The sequence below is a fragment of the Panthera leo genome, chromosome E2, assembly GCF_018350215.1.
Source record: "Panthera leo isolate Ple1 chromosome E2, P.leo_Ple1_pat1.1, whole genome shotgun sequence".
Classification (NCBI taxonomy): Eukaryota; Metazoa; Chordata; class Mammalia; order Carnivora; family Felidae; genus Panthera; species Panthera leo.
The window spans coordinates 47930165-47947737 of NC_056693.1; the positions used below are offsets into that span (position 1 = coordinate 47930165).

The following is a 17573-nucleotide window of genomic DNA, read 5'->3' on the forward strand; positions in this document are numbered from 1 at the left end:
TTCTGAAAGTTGGATCTCTGTCAAAATACTTTTCTCTTGACGAAGCAGTAAAAATCATTGCCAGTAGATTAGAACTCTAAAATAATGGAGTGAGTTGATGAGGTTCTCTGAAAGTTTTACTTATATTCTACAGTATTGTTAACACAAACACCTGATCTTCAGAGTGATCTCTTTTCCAGGGATCAGATGGATTGGGGGAACCCTTTGAATGGATCACTTGTCCCAAATATTGCTGATTGCTCTTGTTTCTTATGATCAAAGTAATACATGACTAATGACCACTGTGTTGCCAAGCACTAGAGGGGACATAGAGACAAATACCCCTGTCTTTGAAGGGACAGTCATGGAGAGAAAGCCTTAAAGATACAGAAGCTAAGTAGCAACAAAAGGCTGGAACATAAATTTCCATAAGGCATTATAATGATAATAATAATAAATTATAAATATGGCTTGATTGTTCAAAGCACAGTCACTATAATACTAAAGATTATATCTAACAGAGCATCAAAAGTATTTTTCAATGTTCAAAATGTTACAGAGCAAATCTTTTATTTTTGCTTAAAGAGTTTGAAATGTAAATGGTATACATTTAAGGAAAACCTATCAAATTATCAAAGATTTTCAAAAGTGTGATATCCCCACTATCAGGGAGGGTAGGGAGAGACAGACCTTTAAATACTGTTGTTTGTGTGCAAATTCCTACAACCATTCTGGAGGGCAACATGCCCATAGCTATCAAAATGTCAAATGTGCATCCCTTCGTTCTGGCAATTCTATTTCCAATAACAGTGGGCTAGGCAATTTGGATTCTCTGTCTCTGTCTCTCTGTGTCTCTCTAAAACACAACTAGAAGAGCAAGGCAAAATATTTTCAAGGACTTTTTATAGTCAAAAGAGAGCTACCAAGACAGTAGAGAATTACAGGTCCAAGATCCAAGAGAAGAGGAAAGCCAAGACAGTCAGACTTTGGACACCACTTTATCCTTAGAGACACCACCTTTTTGGTAGGTACTACAGACAAGCTGAAAAGTTAAGTACAGTTAGGGAAGAAACATGGGAGTTCATGGGATGCCCAAGGAGAAAGGGCCCTCATAACTCCCCAGACTTTATAATGGGACCCAGTGAAGTGGGGACTGGAAATGGATCAGCCCTCCCAAAGGTTGAAGCTCAGCTTTGACTGCTTTTTCAATTATCAATTTGATTACAACAGTTCTTCGCTGAGGTTCTAGGAAGTAATCTCTAATGTTCTAAGGCATCAATTAAATATGAGGAATTAACTTCTCTTTTATAATTAGCATAGTACTAGCTATATGCCCTTCTTGGGAGAATTGAGAAGATAGTCACTCATGACTTGGTACAGAGCTTAATTCTCTCACAGAATCTTAGTGGAGAGTGGTAAGATTGGGTAATGCTAATACTCCTTAGTCACCAGCCAGAAGCAAGAGGAAGTTACTATCTTCTCAGGGCTTCAGATGACCACTTCAGGTTTTATGTACACTGACCAGCACTCAGTCAAAAATAATCAAACATATAAGGAGACAACACAGTCTGATAGAACACCAAGATAAACAATATAAACTTCATAGAGAGCCAGAAAACATAATTATTTGATAGATTTTTTTAATGTTAAACATTTTTTTTAATATTCTCAAAAGATTGAGCAGAGGCCTGGAAACTATAAAAAATCTAATGGGAAGTCTGGAACTGAAAAGTTACATTAACAAATTAAGAACTCAGTAGAATTGAATAGCCTGTTACATGCAGCCAGAGATAGATTTTATAAACTGAAAAATAAATCTAAAGAAAATATCCATACTGAGGCGTATAGAGATAAATATAGAAAAGAGCATCAGAGTCAAATAGAATGTGGTAAAAATTTATCTGTGTGGATGGAAAGAAATGAGAAAATGGAGCATAGGCAATATTTGAAGACATAATGACTGAAAATTTAAAAACTGATGCATGGCACTCATCCAGAGATTCACAAATTGCTATAAACCTTAGGAATAATACATGAAAATGTCACCTGGGAACATGGTATAACTGGTAGAAACCAAAAACAAAAAGAGAATCTTTTTAAAAATTTTTAAAATTTTTTTTTTAATTTTTTTTAACGTTTATTTATTTTTGAGACAGAGAAAGACAGAGCATGAATGGGGGAGGAGCAGAGAGAGAGGGAGACACAGAATCGGAAGCAGGCTCCAGGCTCTGAGCCATCAGCCCAGAGCCCGACACGGGGCTCGAGCTCACGGACCATGAGATCGTGACCTGAGCTGAAGTCGGACGCCCAACCGACTGAGCCACCCAGGCACCCCTTAAAAATGTTTTTTATTTATTTTTAAGACAGAGACAGAGCTCCAGCAGAGAGAGAGGGAGACACAGAATCTGAGCAGGCTTCAGGCTCTGAGCTGTCAGCACAGAGCCCGACGCAGGGCTCGAACCCATGAACCGTGAGATCATTACCTGGGCTGAAGTCAGATGCTTAACCAAATAAGCCACTCAGGTATCCCCCAAAAGAAAATCTTAATGCAGTCAGAGGAAAAGACATTTACCTCAAATGAGCAGTAAGACAGTAAGCTGACTTTTCAACAGGAGCTGTAGGAGATAAGAAACAATAGAAAATCTTTGAAGTGCCTAAACAAATTATTCATAATGTGTTCAAGGATATTAATTACATTGTAATTTGTTGAATGAAAACCTGGAAACAATTTAAATATCCAACAAGAGGGACTGGTTAAAAATATTTAACTCATCTTCAAGTGATGGTATGTAAAGATGTTGCAGATATTGGGGCACCTGAGTGGCTCATTCGGTTAAGCTTCCAACGTCAGCTCAGGTCATGATCTTGTGGTATGTGAGTTCAAGCCCCGCATCAGGCTCTTTGCTGACAAGCTCGGGAATCTGGAGCCTGCTTTGGATTCGGTGTCTCCCTTTCTCTCTGCCCTTGCTCCTCTCACACTCTGTCTGTTTCTCTCTCAAAAATAAATAAACATTTTAAAAAAATTATTAAAAAATGTTGTAGATGTATTGTTAAGTGAAAAAAGCAGTTACAAAGTAATAACAGCATATGCTTTCATTTCCATTAAACTTAATATAGTATTTACTATTTAAATATGACCATGTAGCACTTTAGTATTTAAACATGATTGAGTATGGAAGGGTAGGCACCAAAATGTTAATAGTAGTTATCTTTGGGTAGTAGAATTATGTGAGAATTTCTACTTTCTTTATAATATTTTTATAATGATCATATATTATCAGATAAAGGTATATCCATTTTAAAAAAGGAAACAAAGCCAGTCAATACCCTAAAGGTTGTGCTCTCTGTTCACCCGCCCTGGGTCCACTGTGGGTGTGCAGTCGTGGATATTGTGAGTGGATCCCATTACCCCTACTGAAAGAAACTCTATGGTAAGACTCCTAGACACAGATCCTTTAATACCATTATCTTCCTAACTGTAGGGAAAATCATTGAGAACAATGTCCTGTGGAGGCCCATGGTGACTCTCGTTTTATAAGAAGCATCTATCAGTGGTCACTCTTCTCTGATTTAGAAAAATTACATTGTTTTAAAAATAAGGAACAAGAATACCATTGAGACTGGGTTAAAATTTAAAAAAATTTTTCTGCTAAAATATCCACCTTAATTACAATGTAAGCTGCTCTCTAAAGATAAGAAACTACCAGTATTCGTGTTTCCTAAAGATAAGCAAAATCTTCAGCATTGGTTAAATTGCAGTTCCCTGGGTCCAGCACAGGGATTTGATACAGAACTCTTGATTGCTTACATTGGCACCACGTCATGTGTAGTTTGGGGGTAATGAAGCATCCTTCAGGGTAATAAAGTCTGACTTGTTTTTATAGGCCGAGAGATCCGTCTGCCCCTCCGAATCAAAGGCGAAGGAATGGGGCCAAAGATTCACTTCAATCTTGAACTGCTGGACATTGGAAAAGTTTTCGTTGGATCTGTACATTGTTATGAGGTAAGCACGAGAATTGTTCATTGAGACTCAGATAGTACTTGGCTTTTTTGGTTTATTTTATTTTGTGTGTGTGTTTATCGATACAAAACGTGTACAATCACATCCATTTGCCGTTACTCATGCTCAGACTCCAGAATGATCTGGCTCTTCCTTCCTTTCCTAGCAAGCCTCCTTGAGGATTTCCCCTCTAGCTTTCCTGAAGGCAACAAAGCCATAATTTAATTGGTTTTATTTATCCTCCTCATCTTGTGGATTGCAATCTTATCCCCATCTGATTAATGCTTGTTCTCCGACAACATAAATGCTATAGACCAGAGGACAGAAAAACTCTCAAATTTTCCAGAATGTCCTAATGAGGATAGGCATTTTCACACTTCAGAGTTTTCTCTGAATGCACTGGTCTTTAATACATGATTAAAAACCAGTCATTGTGCTTTCTGGAACTTTCTGTTTGAAATTCTGTGCTTTGTCTTTCCAATTAAATAGAAAATGATCTTTTACAGGATATACTCATGGGTTCTTCAGGATCAAAGTCACTTCAGTGTCTCCTCACCACTAACTTTGTACCTAGGGTATTTTTTTGCACTATATCAAATTGTGACCACTGAAACTTTATTTTACAATGATTCCTAAACTTTAAATGTCTGTATTTCTATAGAAGTAATACAAGCAGTTATTTAATGAGTGACAAATAGGTGTCAGGTTCCATGCTCTATTGTGTATGCTTGTCTATCTGTATGTATTTAGTTTCTAATCCTTAGAAACTACTTTATAAAGGAAAAATAAGAGGCAGAGAGTGGTTAATACCATCAACAACATCGTCTTTCAAATATGTTGAGCACAGTACCAGTGCTTTTATATTCATTAGTTCGTTTGGTCCTCCCTAAACCCTGTGCAGCATTGCAGTGACTCTTCCCATTTCACAGCCGAGGAACCTGGAGCCTGGAGAAGTTTTACTAGTTAAGATAATGGTAGATACTGTGACAAACAAATATGAAGATCTGTACTATCTAGGACATGATAGAAGTCTATTTTGTTGCTTACGTAAAGTCTCAGGGTTACCTATCAGCAGATGGCTCTCCGTCAGCAGAGCATCGGGACCCCGGCTCCTTCCGTCTCATAGCTCTGCCACCCCTAACGTGTAGCCCGCAAGGCCGCAACCCCACATTTGTCATGCGGGCAGAAGGGGAAAGAGCATGGAGAGACGTGCACGAAAGATCTTTTATAGGAGTTGGTCCTATAGGTGGCACGCATCGCGCTCATTCACATCCCACAGCTGCAAGATTGGCTGGGAAATGCAGTCTAGTTGTGAGCACAGGAGGAAGAGGGAGTGGGGTCAGTGAATAGCAAACCTGACCCTGCCACGTCTGTTAAGTAACTTGGCAAGGTCATACAGCTGGTAAATGTTAGTGAGCACTGGGTTACTGGGGCTCTGTAGCCTGGAAAGGGAAGGTTTTGTGCTGCCCTTCACCACGGAGCAAATCCAACCTACAGCCAACTCAGATCTCAGCCCAGCCCAGCCTTGGCGTGGGAGGCAAATGCCCGGTTGCTACTGAGAGCTTCCTACTGTATTGTTCATCCCCACATTCATTAGAGTAACCGTGGCCTAAATGGGATGATGCGCAAGGTAAACAGAGACATTAGTGTCATCTGAGATGGAATATACATAAGAACACAAGTTAAATGAAAAAACCAGTCACATGACTGCCATGAAATGAAAAATGGCACAGCTACTATGTTGCATTGTCTTTTGCATTTTGAAAAAAGGGTCACTTCGGGAGGAAAAAATGTGCGATACTTATTAAATTGATATTGTGTCCATAATTTATCCAGTGTGAATTTCCCTTACATCCTAAGTATTGTGTCTTATGGATGCCACAGTAGAAAAAGACCTTTAGTTCTGATACAAAATGGATAAGGTTTCCCTGAGTGTAATAATAATTTCTAACAAATTTAACCGAAGTGTATTTGAGGCCACCACCTTCCCACCCACCATCCCAGATTTGAAATAGTAAAGTACATCGCAGCCAGCTAAGTAAGTGTTATATGAGGTGCTGCATCAGAGTGGACAATTTTGAGGGCTGTGCAATGGCAGAGAAGGACATGGTGAGTTGCTTCTTATGGGAATATTTTGCACTCTCTGCGTATTTAGTGCTGATGCCTCATTGCATCTCTCTTTCAATTTATTACGTTACCTACTTGAGACAAATTTGAATAACTAGCTATTGCCCTTAGTCATTGCTGAGCTTAGCAAATACATAAAAAGTAAACCATAGCCCCAAGGGTGTTCACTATTCCCCAGTGTAATTAGAAGGAAAACTAGGTGAAGCTCTATTATAAATTTTCTCCTCGCCAAGGAATTGGACTGCAAGGGTAAGGTCATCAAAAGGTCTCAGGGTTTTGTCCCAAATGATTTGCTGGATTCTGCAGACACATGAAGGTGCTCTTTTGTCAGGGGGAGAAGAATGACATGTATGTTCTTGAAAATGGAGGAGCTTGTGCCTTCTACAAAATCTGAGTAAAGTATTGCTGTTACCCGAAAAATAAAAAGGCAATCTGTGCATTTCCTCGGAGAGGAAAACAATTGCCTTTGAATTGAATTCCCTTTGAATTCCCTTTGAATTACCTCAAACACCTTTGAGTTGCCTTTAAGTTATCACTAACGTGTGTCAGTTGCTTCTTAAGCACAGGTAAATTTTAAACCCATTCTGCATAGCTCTGGGAATACAGGTAGCAACCACTGTCATTTATAAGCACTATTCTAAGAGTTACAAAAATTAATTTCATCTTCAAAGCACTCTGAGAAGTTAGCAGTTCTTACCCTTTACAGATGGAGACACTGGGGGACAGAGAGGCAAAGCACGTTCTCTAAGGTCACACAGCTAGGAAGTCAGTGGTAAAGCTGGGATTTGAGCCCAGGCTATTTGGCTTCTGAGTCCCTGGCCATAATCACTTTCTACATGGTCTCTTTAGAAAGAATGAAGGGTGAAGCATGAATTCTATGACCAGGGAACTTAAAACAGAGTGAGGGAGAATGGGAAATGAATGTAAAAAGATGAATAAAATATCAAGCAACAATTAGTTATATATCTCTTTTGGTCCATCATCCATCTTCTCTTGGAAGAAGTGGTGATTTTCCTTTCCAAAGGCCCCTGACTCTATTCTATATATACTCTTGATTCCCTCTTCTTTGCTTCTCAGGAGGTAACCTAAGCTGGTGGACACACCACACCCACCCAGACCCCATTCCCTTGGTTACCTAGCTCTATTCTCTTATTACAACAAACATATGGGCCCAGCACTGAGTATGCATTATGTCATTTAATATAAATATACTGGGTCTCCTCTACCATACTTCCCACAGCTTTGTCTCCCCCACTCTCCCTCCTCACCACTCATCCTCTCAAAATCGGAATCTCGAATTGTCAACCACTATTTCTTCCACACCCACGCACTCCCTAAACGTCTGGACTCTGGATTCTACTGTCACACTCCATTGGAGTTACTTTCTTCTTCAAGGGCAGGGCTGGCCTCTAATGAAAAATAAAAAATCTGTAACATTTTCTCAGAGTGTATTCCCCATGAACTCTGTCCACAGTTAACCCCTTCTGGAAATTCTCCTCCTTCTTCTAGGTTCCTGACATTCCCCACATGCCTTTCTGAACATTTCTTCATGATCTCCTATGCTCTTTTTTCTCTAATACTTGGAGTGTAGGTTGAAGGTAGTACACAGAGAGAGGGAACGTGCTGTCCACCAATTCAGGTGTAAGCACTGGCAAGGAATAGAGAGCTGCGTGGCTACAGCACAGGCTCACTGGACAGACACCAGGGGAGATGGGAGTGGGAGCGATGGACCGAGTCAGGTGTGGAGGACTCTGAATGCCAGGCAAGAACTTTTCATACACACATATCTAGTGTGCAAGCAAATATGGACAATGGCACTAGTGTATAGGAATAAAACTTGTCTGTAGTAAAACACTTGCAAGTATCCCCAAACAGTAGAGTTTGAGATGAAGGTATCCCAGTAGAATGCAATCTAATAGCACAATAAAGAGGATCCTTGTCGTCTGGAATCCACAGTGATGTCGCGTTCATATTCTCCAGGCTACACTATAGATGTAGGCTTAGGTAGCTCTTGCGCCTCTATTCTGACTGCTTATTTTTCAGTATGCTGCTCATTCTCAGCTTTCTCATGCATAGAAGAGAAATACCGGCCTTCCCTCAGTTACCTTATAGAATATCAGAAAGAGGTATTTTAAGGTTCTTTTTCAGTAGATATAATTACAATCAGTATTGATAACACGGCTATAATACATGTGACTAACTCTGTTTTAAAGAGGATACTAAAAGCACAAAATGACTTCTGGATCGGGATTCCTACCTTCAGACCTTCAAGGCAGAGGACTATTCATTTCTTCCCTGGAGTTTTTCTCTGGCTTTACTTCCTGTAACTGTCTATGTGTTGGTATTAAACAGTACAGCCACATGCTTCTATGAAAATAAATATGATGTCCATGCTGTATCTTTGCATTCTTGGCTTTTTATTGCTATAGGCAGTACTCTCCAACAAAGGCAGCATTGATGCTCTCTTCAACGTGGGCCCTCCAACTTCGGCTTTGGGGGCCTGCTTTGTTTTCAGCCCCAAGGAAGGCATCATCGAACCAAGTGGAGTCCAGGCGGTCCAGATCTCTTTCAGTTCTTCCATTCTGGGGCACTTTGAAGAAGAGTTCCTGGTCAATGTCAATGGATCCCCTGAGCCTGTGAAACTGACCATTAGGTAAGATATATCTATAACTAACGTGGAAGCTAACCGAAGCTTTTATCTACTGCTTTCTTAAACTTCAAAACCAGATTGTGTCTTGGATGTCCATAGCTGTCTTTGTTGATGGGAATACATTAAAATAATGGAGTGTTTTACAATTCCGTGAGTGTTTACCTACTGAACACATGTAACTTATTATTGTCATATGGATACAGATGCTGTTCAGGGATCTAGTTTGTCTAGAAGCTATAACTTTATAACATAAGCACTTAAACCTAGTTATGCTCTCTGTTTTAGGATATTTAGGGAAAATAAATCATTACAGTAACACCTGGATAAAATCATATTCTTGACTAGGCTTTCGCTATTATCACAGTTTCTCTAAACTTTCATCTTTCATATTTATTTTAAGGAAATTCTTTAAATACTCTTACCTATGATACCTTCGGGTATTGTAAAAGAATCTACTTATAGCATCAGTCAGCCACGGCTAGAAATGTGCAGCTTTTCTGCTAGAAGTCCTTTGATGGCTTTTCCAGCTGTTTGTGATAATTGCAAGTCATTAATAGCAGAGTTTGTCCTCAGGTTTTAAAAAGAAGTTCTCTCTGACCAACCCATTGGGCAGATCCACAACTTTTGTTCCTGGTGCTTAGAAAGATCCTATCTTCAGAACACATTGCAGATCCTGTCTGGATTTTCACAGCAACAGGTTGTTAATTACCATGGCAGTCTCTCTTATTATGGTTATTGCTTGCAGGCCCTCCTTCCCTCTACAGCTAAGATCTCCCTTGGGGTCTGAGGATAACATAGAAAAGAGACACAGACACATATGGCCTGAAGGATCCTAAGAAAATTTATTGGTCTCAAGATAGCTACTGGAAATTCAGATTCTTAAGATCAGCTTAAAAGTTATTACCACTTCTTTCAATTCTTCCACCTAAGCATCCCTGTTATGGGGTGAATTATGTCCTCCCGAATTCATATATATTGATATCCTAATACCCAGTACTTAAGAATGTGACTGCACTTGGAGATAGGACTTTTAAAGAAGTAATTAAGGTAAGATGAGGTCATATGGGTGGGTCCTAATACAGTGTGACTGGTGTCTTCATAAGAACAAGCACACCGAGAGGAAGAGACCATGTAAACACATGGAAGATGGCCATCTACAACCTGACAAGGGAGTCCCTCAGAAGAAACTAACCCTGCTAACACGTTGATCTTGGACTTCCAGCCTATAGAGCTATGAGGAAATAAATTTCTGTTGTTTAAGCCACTCCATCCGTGGTATTTTATTATGGCAGCCCTAGCAAACTAATACAACCTCTCACAAATAAGGAGAGTGAATGTATGTGTTTCAAGGGTTCTGCGGCGTGGCTGAGACAGCCTGCCATAATCAGAAACTTTACTGAAGTCTTAAGGTGTATCTAGAACATTCAGAAGTCATTTATGTTTTCTTCTGTAACACACCTGTGTTTGTGACAAAAGAGAAGAAAAATCACTGTTGCTTTCCAAATATTTGAATAACATTGACTCTTCAAGAAGATGCACCAGAAAATGAGGACGACAGGAGTACCTTTTTATATCACATGAACTCCAGTTCATCTCCCACTTCAATAACAATTCACATCTCATGACAAGCAATGGAGGGGTGATCTGGAGAAGCAGGAAGAGCAAACTTGCAAATGCAACCTTCGTCTCCCTTTCAGAGATTTTCTGATCCTTGAGAGTCCTCAGTAAATTCCAGCAGATCAGCTCTTCAAAGCTCTATTTGAATAAGGTTTTCTGACTTCATGGCTTCAAGAGGTATCACTCAGAATCATGAGTACCTTCCACAATATCCAGCATCATTGATGGGCCTCCATCCCAAATGGGGAAGACAAAACCTTAAAGCTTTGCTCTTATAAACATTTAGGATCAAAATGATCACCCTATCTCAGGGTAAAAGAGTATAGGATATTAAAGGACCATAATTTTACTCTTCATATAGGGGAAAGGAAAATACTGGCCAAGACAGGTTGAACAAGAAAGCCCAACCCCATTTCATCTGGCCACTCCCTAATTAAGTACAGCCTAATAATAATGCATTTACACACACACACACACACACACACACACACACACACACACACTGCTACTCTATTAGGAATAAATGTGTATTTTGGATATTCACTTAATAAACTTATTGAGCACCTTCCACATGCAAGGTTATATACTAGGGACAGTGACTGGCAAATTTGAGTTTGTTAGACATTCCTGTGTCCTAAGACCTACTGTCTTTTTTTTTTAATTAATTAATTTTTTGAGAGAGAGAGATAGAGTGCAAGCAGTGGAGGGGCAGAGAGAGATGGAGCACAGAATTCAAAGCAAGCTCCAGGCTCTGAGCTGTCAGCACAGAGCCTGATGCGGGGCTCAAACTCACGGACCGCAAGATCACGACCTGAGCCGAAGTTGGACGCTTAACCGACTGAGCCACCCCAGGCACCCCTAAGTCCTACTGTCTTAACCTGTGACTCTGTGAATTATTTTTCCAAATTCAAGATGTAATTGCCCATTCTCTAAAATATTCCCTAAACTAACTAAAAAATGTAGTGAAAGAAGTGACATTAATTAAAAACTAAAGGGCTACACTAAGAAAATAGCCATTTAACATAAAGGGAGGCAATAATGGAGGAATAGAGGGATAAAAAAGGCACAAAGACATAAGAAACAAATAGTAAAGTGGAAGACATGAATCCTACTTTATCAGTAATTACATCAAGTATAAATATATTTAACACTTTAATTAAAAGGCAGAGATTGGTAGAATGGATTTTTTTAAACCCACAAAACACAATCCAATTATATGCTGTCTACAAGAGACACATTTTAAATCCAAAAATATGAATAAGTTGAAACTAAAAGGATAGAAAAAGATACACTATGCAAACAGTAACCAAAAGAACAGACTTTAAAACAAAAATTGTTATTTGAGACAAAGAGGGACATTTTATAATAGTGAAAGAGTCAAGCCATCAAGGAAATACAACAATTAGAAACACAGGCACCTAACAGCAGAGCCCCCAAAAATGTGAAGAATAGACTGACAGAAGCAAAGGGAGAAATGGGAATATGGTGATTGCTCAGGGTTGGGGGTGTGGGACAGAGCATGATAGCTAAAGGCCATGGTGTTTCTTTTCAAAATGATGAAAATGTTCTAGAATTGACTGTGGTGATGGTTGCACATATCTGTGAATATACAAAAGCCATTGATTTATACACTTTAAGGGGGTGAATTATATGGCACGTGAATTACATTTCAAAGACGCTGTGATTGTTAATTTCAGGAGTCTATAATATTGGATGATGGTTAGTTCCTTCATTACGTAGGTGAATTTTTAAAATCTCTGATCTCTTCTCCTGAAGATCCCAACTAGTAGTACACATCACTAGCAATGCCTGAATAGGTTAGGGTGCACTGGGGTTTTCCACTGTGAATAATAGGATTTAGGAATCCCCCAGGAACCTACTCACAAGCAAACTTGGACTAGTTAATACTTCAACTGCTCTGGGGAGGATAAGTCTCTCATTTTATCCTCTGGGCATTACATTCACCCAAACTGCTATACCAGTCTCTTATTTTGGATGTTATTCCTGTTTTTTTTTTTTTTTCAAAGGGAAGGAAAATCTGACTGGGGAAAGAATGTTTGCGTGCATCCAAAAATGAATCACAAATTTCTAAGAGAAATATTTTTTTTAATTTAAAATTTGTGGTTTTTTGGGTATAACTGACACACAATGTTAACATTATTTCAGGTGAACAACATAGTTCGACAGGTTTATACATTACGTTGTGCTCACCACAAGTGCAGCTACCATCAGTCACCATCAACACTATCACAGTACCATTGACTGTACCTTTTATTCCCATGACTTACTCATTCTATAACTGGAAGCATGTATCTCCTATTCCTCTTCACCCATTTTGCCCAGCCCCTAACCCCCCCGCCCTCTGGCAGCGGTCACTTTGTTCTAAGAGAAATATCCTTATCTAAATCACACTTGTCCAAAAGTGTTCTTGCGCTTCAAACCATGAATAATTGTTTTTGAAAACCTGGTAAATATCTGGTATCCCAAATATGTCTAATGTATAATTATAATATACTTCCAGCTCCACACATTAATATTGACTTTAATTATGACTTCTCCAGAAATACTTTCTTAGCCCTTGTGGCCTAAGAAATCTCTGTAAAGTTAATATGATGGATTATGGACTTTCATTTCTTATTATTTTATTGTCAGGTACTCTTCTTTCCTCAATACCACATAATTTTGGCTAGTCTGCCTTGAAAGGTCAGGACAGTTATCATACTTTTGCTTTTTCTATTTACTCCTCTAACTACATGACACAGTACTTTAAGTGGTTGGATTAACAACACTGTGAAGTTAATGTGACTTAAAAAAAATTACCCGTGAGTAGTTTTGTTGCCTCCAATCTTTACATATGTAATTTCATAAAGTGTTAACCATAACATAGATATATTTTGTATTCAACTTGTTTCACCTAACATATCATAATACTTCAGTCTTCCTATCTCTTGTCTTTAAAATTACAATTGATCCTGAACAACACAGGCTTGAACTACACGTGTCCTTTTACATGTGAATAATTTTTGATAAATACAGTGTAGTAAAACTTGTATTTTTTTCTTCCTTCTGATTAAAAAAATTTTTTTAATGTTTATTTATTTTTGAAAGAGAGACAGACAGTGAGTAGGGGAGGGGCAGAGAGAGAGGGAGACACAGAATCTGAAACAGACTCCAGGCTCTGAGCTGTCAGTACAGGGCCTGACATGGGGCTTGAACTCACAAACTGTGAGATCGTGACCTGAGCCGAAGTCGGGCGCTTAACCGACTAAGACACCCAGGTGTTCCTCTTACTTCTGAGTTTCTGAATAACATTTTCTTTCCTGTAGCTTACTTTATTATAGGAATACAGTATATAATACATATATAAAATATGTTTTAATTGTCTCTTCATGTTATCAGTAAGGCTTCTGGTCAAGAATAGGCTATTAGTAGTTAAGTTTGGGAGATATATCAGAAGCTATACATGGATTTTCAACTGCACAGGGGGTCAGCACCCCTAACCTCTGCATCATTCAAGGGTCAACAGTATAATTTTAACAGACCACTGCATTGATGAAGGGTACAAATTTGCAGAGACTATTTGAATATTCAGAATCCCTTGTAGAATGAATGCAGCCATATCCAATTCCAGTTGGTATTTGGCCACAGTTCTCTTAGTTATATGAACAGATGTGGTTTAATTCCAGTTCTTTCTACATCTGCACCTGTTAAACAACTGCTTTGTACAATTTTGTGAGCTTCTTTCTTACTTTCTTTAGCATTTGTGCATTTCCATCCCTTTGATCTCTTTGTTACTTGGCCTCACGAAACCTCTTTTACAAGTCAAGCATCTATCCTATAAGCCTGTTTGACTTCAGTCTCAACTGGATCCTAATTCTTTGCCAAGTACCAGCCACTCTTTTTGAAACTACTTTGGATCATTCGCATGAAATAGAATAGCTGGTCCTGAGAAAGGCTTTTAGGATTGAAATTTGCTTTTAGAATTGAGTCTTTGATGGGATGGCTCCTCCCAGACTTGCAACAGCCCCTGCCCACATTAGGTCAGACGTACAGCAGCCCAAAATACCACCAGGGCACGGACGCATTCAGCACAGTATGGCACACCCACTTCACAAACATCGAGCCGGGTGAATGAGGATGTTCCTGATTAACGCATTTTCTGGTATCTGTAGGTCTATAATTTTTAAAAGCTTGGCACATAGATGGGGATTATCTCAGTTCTTACCTAGATTCTAGGGATATGGATCATGGTAAAAATCAAGAATAAGCTAATACATATTTATTAGTCTTCTGTTACTCCTACATTAAACTTTGTAGCTTAAAACAATACAAATTTATTATTCTATAGCTCTATTCTTTTGAAGTCCAACATAGGTCTTATTGGGCTAAAATCAAGGTCTTGACTGGACTGTGTTGCTTCCTGGAGGCTCCAGGAGAGAATCCATTTCCTAGCCGTTTCCAGCTTCTTGAAGCTGCCCACAGTGTTCTGCTCAGGGTCCCCTTCCTCTTTCTTCAGAGCCAGCAATAGCTGGTTGAGTCCTTCTCACATTGCATTACTCCAGCCTCCTCTTTGCATCCTTTTGTATTTTTAAAGACACTTTGATTACATGGGGCCCACCAGGATAATCTAGGAAAGTCTCCCTATTTTAAGATCTGTTAATTAGGAACCTTAATTTCTTCTGCAACCTTAATTCCCCTTTATCATGTAATCTAACATATCCACACATTCTGAGGAGTAGCACATCGACATCATTGGGGACCATTATGCTATTTACTGCAGCTGAAGTCAACTAGAAACTGTAGAATCTCTCTACTATTTACTTTAAGCTAGAGAATCACTCCAAGATCCTGAGGCCTTGCACTGAGAGAGAAATGAACCAACATTTACAGCAAAGGTCCTTCAAGGTCACCTATACCAGATTGCAGTCTTTTCTTTTATACAGGAGGAAAAGAAACTGGGGGCTATGGGGGTAATGTGACTGGCCAAGATCACAACTAGTTGGTGGTAGGAATTGGAAAAACAGTTTTATAAAAGTTGGGACCAGGAATATTGGTGCCATTGATAGTTTTTAATGCTTATTATTTTAATGCTATAATTTTTGTTTCTTGTCTAAGAATAACTTTTCGTGATATGTATCTTATCCATATTAATATTCTGTGTCATTGGTTTGGTGATGTGTCTGCCCTGCCTCATTCATTGGTAGGCATTTGGTGATAAATTAATCACAGCATCATTTGCTAAAACCCAGTGGTTTGAGTCTTGAAAAAGAATTCTAAGAACCACTGCGATAAGACCATCAGCTTGTGGTTTCTTTAAGTGCTAGATTCTGTACTTGACTTAATGCCAGTTTATGGCTTTAATGTTTACTGTCTTCCTAGTTCCTGACTGTTACACTGAATTCACTGGATTCTCTATCCACTCCCCCCAACTTGTATTCCTACTTGCAGAGGCTGTGTCATTGGACCTACCTTCCACTTTAATGTTCCTGCTCTGCACTTTGGCGATGTTTCCTTTGGTGAGTAATTTTTCCATATTAAATTAGAAATTGAGTGGAATTGCCTCTCTCTCTACATGGAAGGAGGAAAGTTTACACAAAAGCTCTCTTACCAATTTTTTACGAGTAATAGCAAGAAAGTCTAGAATTGTTCTCTTCTTCCTCTGCAGCAGTGACATTTCAGTGCCATTTCCTAGTTTATCTGTGAAAGTTGTAACTATGTCCTGGGCACTAATAGCTGTCAGGCCATGGTTGTCCTTGCTCGTTCAGCAGTGGAACAATAGAAAGCCTTAAACTTCACACTGCTATCTGAATGTTCTGAACACTCCATTTTATATGCAGTTTCTGATTTGCCAGTATGTCTACACAACAGCCTCTTCACAGAGATGCTCTCAAGTTTCAAGTGAACTCAGTGGTGGTTTGACTCGGGTGTCCTATCACTCCAAGCTGAAGACTTCTATATTTTTCTGTTGTCTTCTTGCTCAGTTACTTCCCCTGAGTCATTTCCTCCTGTCTCCACCTTTCCAAAGAGTAACAGTGGTAACAGCAGTGGTGGCATTAGCAGTAAAAGTTTCCATTTATTGGTTCTTTCTTATATTCTAATCTTTGCTAAGTGAATCACATTCAGTACTGCATTTAACCCTTTAAATCCTTTGGGGAGATACTATTTAAGGTTCCCCTTTCGGAGCTGGAAGAACTGATCATTCGAACAGTTAAATAACTTCCCATGGTCATATAGCAGTGGCAGAATGAGTATTTCACTTGAGCTCTCTCTAAATCATACACTGTCAACAGGGATGATTTTGCCCCCAAAGGGTCAAAAATTGTTTGCTTGGGGTTGAAGAGTGTAGATCTAACCTACATTTGTGGTCCTCCAAAGTTCAACCCTACCCAACAGAATCTTCTTCCTTAGTATTTAATTTTTCTCATTAGGGAGAAATTAATCTAATTTAAATTATATTTAATTAATTGATTTCACTGAAAATTAATTAATCACAGTGGTTCTTTTTAGGAGGTGATAATAATTTAGGAAAGACTGAGAAACCTTAGCCTGAATCCATAGTCCATAATCCTTTCCATTTTTCTCAGTTGCCTCCCATTTTGACTTTCAGTTCTTTTGCTTCAAGTAGGGCCATCTACTTGGGGAAAATTTTTTCTTTACAAAAAATATCCTTTCTTTGCAAAAAGCTGATTAATAACGTTTTTATCCATTGCTTTAACATTTAACATTTCCTAAATACAGGAAAATCCATATCAATGGAGTTGAATGTCTGTTTGTTACCATAGAATATGAGAATGGCTAGAGGAATTTTTAGAAATTTGTAGTGCATGTTTGAGTTATAGAGTTTTCGAAGGAAAGTAAAAGTGACCTACAATTTGAAAATTGTCTGTTGGCCAACTGAGAGAGGCATACTCTCTCAAGGGAAACCGTGACTGATATGCAGTGAGAGGTGAATTACCCAAAGACCTATGCACTTACCCTCCAACCAGCTCAACTGAGTTCACAGAGAGTTCTGGGCAACTGATGCATGACAGCAACATACCCTCACAGGCATTTAAATATGAGCTCCAACACAGAACATTTGGAAGATATGCCCTGTATCATATTGCCCTGGAGGGAGAAAAAATAATCCAAATAAAAACCTCAAATCAGTCACTCCAAGAAATATCATACTGATTCATTTTCTAGAATCTGCCCTATTGA

General features: G+C 38.9%; 1 protein-coding gene across 15 annotated transcripts in view; it reads left to right on the forward strand.

Moving 5' to 3' along the window:
- The window catches only part of HYDIN (HYDIN axonemal central pair apparatus protein), a 443605-nt gene that overhangs the window by 206529 nt on the left and 219503 nt on the right, over positions 1–17573 (forward strand). For all 15 annotated transcript variants that reach the window (XR_006196932.1, XM_042917620.1, XM_042917622.1 and 12 more), the window contains 3 exons: positions 3864–3982; positions 8536–8759; positions 15822–15889. Coding sequence is in view for 14 of the 15 variants with exons in the window: in XM_042917620.1 (XP_042773554.1) it covers positions 3864–3982; positions 8536–8759; positions 15822–15889 (411 nt within the window). In the remaining variant the exon portion in view is untranslated. The remainder of the gene's footprint in view (positions 1–3863; positions 3983–8535; positions 8760–15821; positions 15890–17573) is intronic.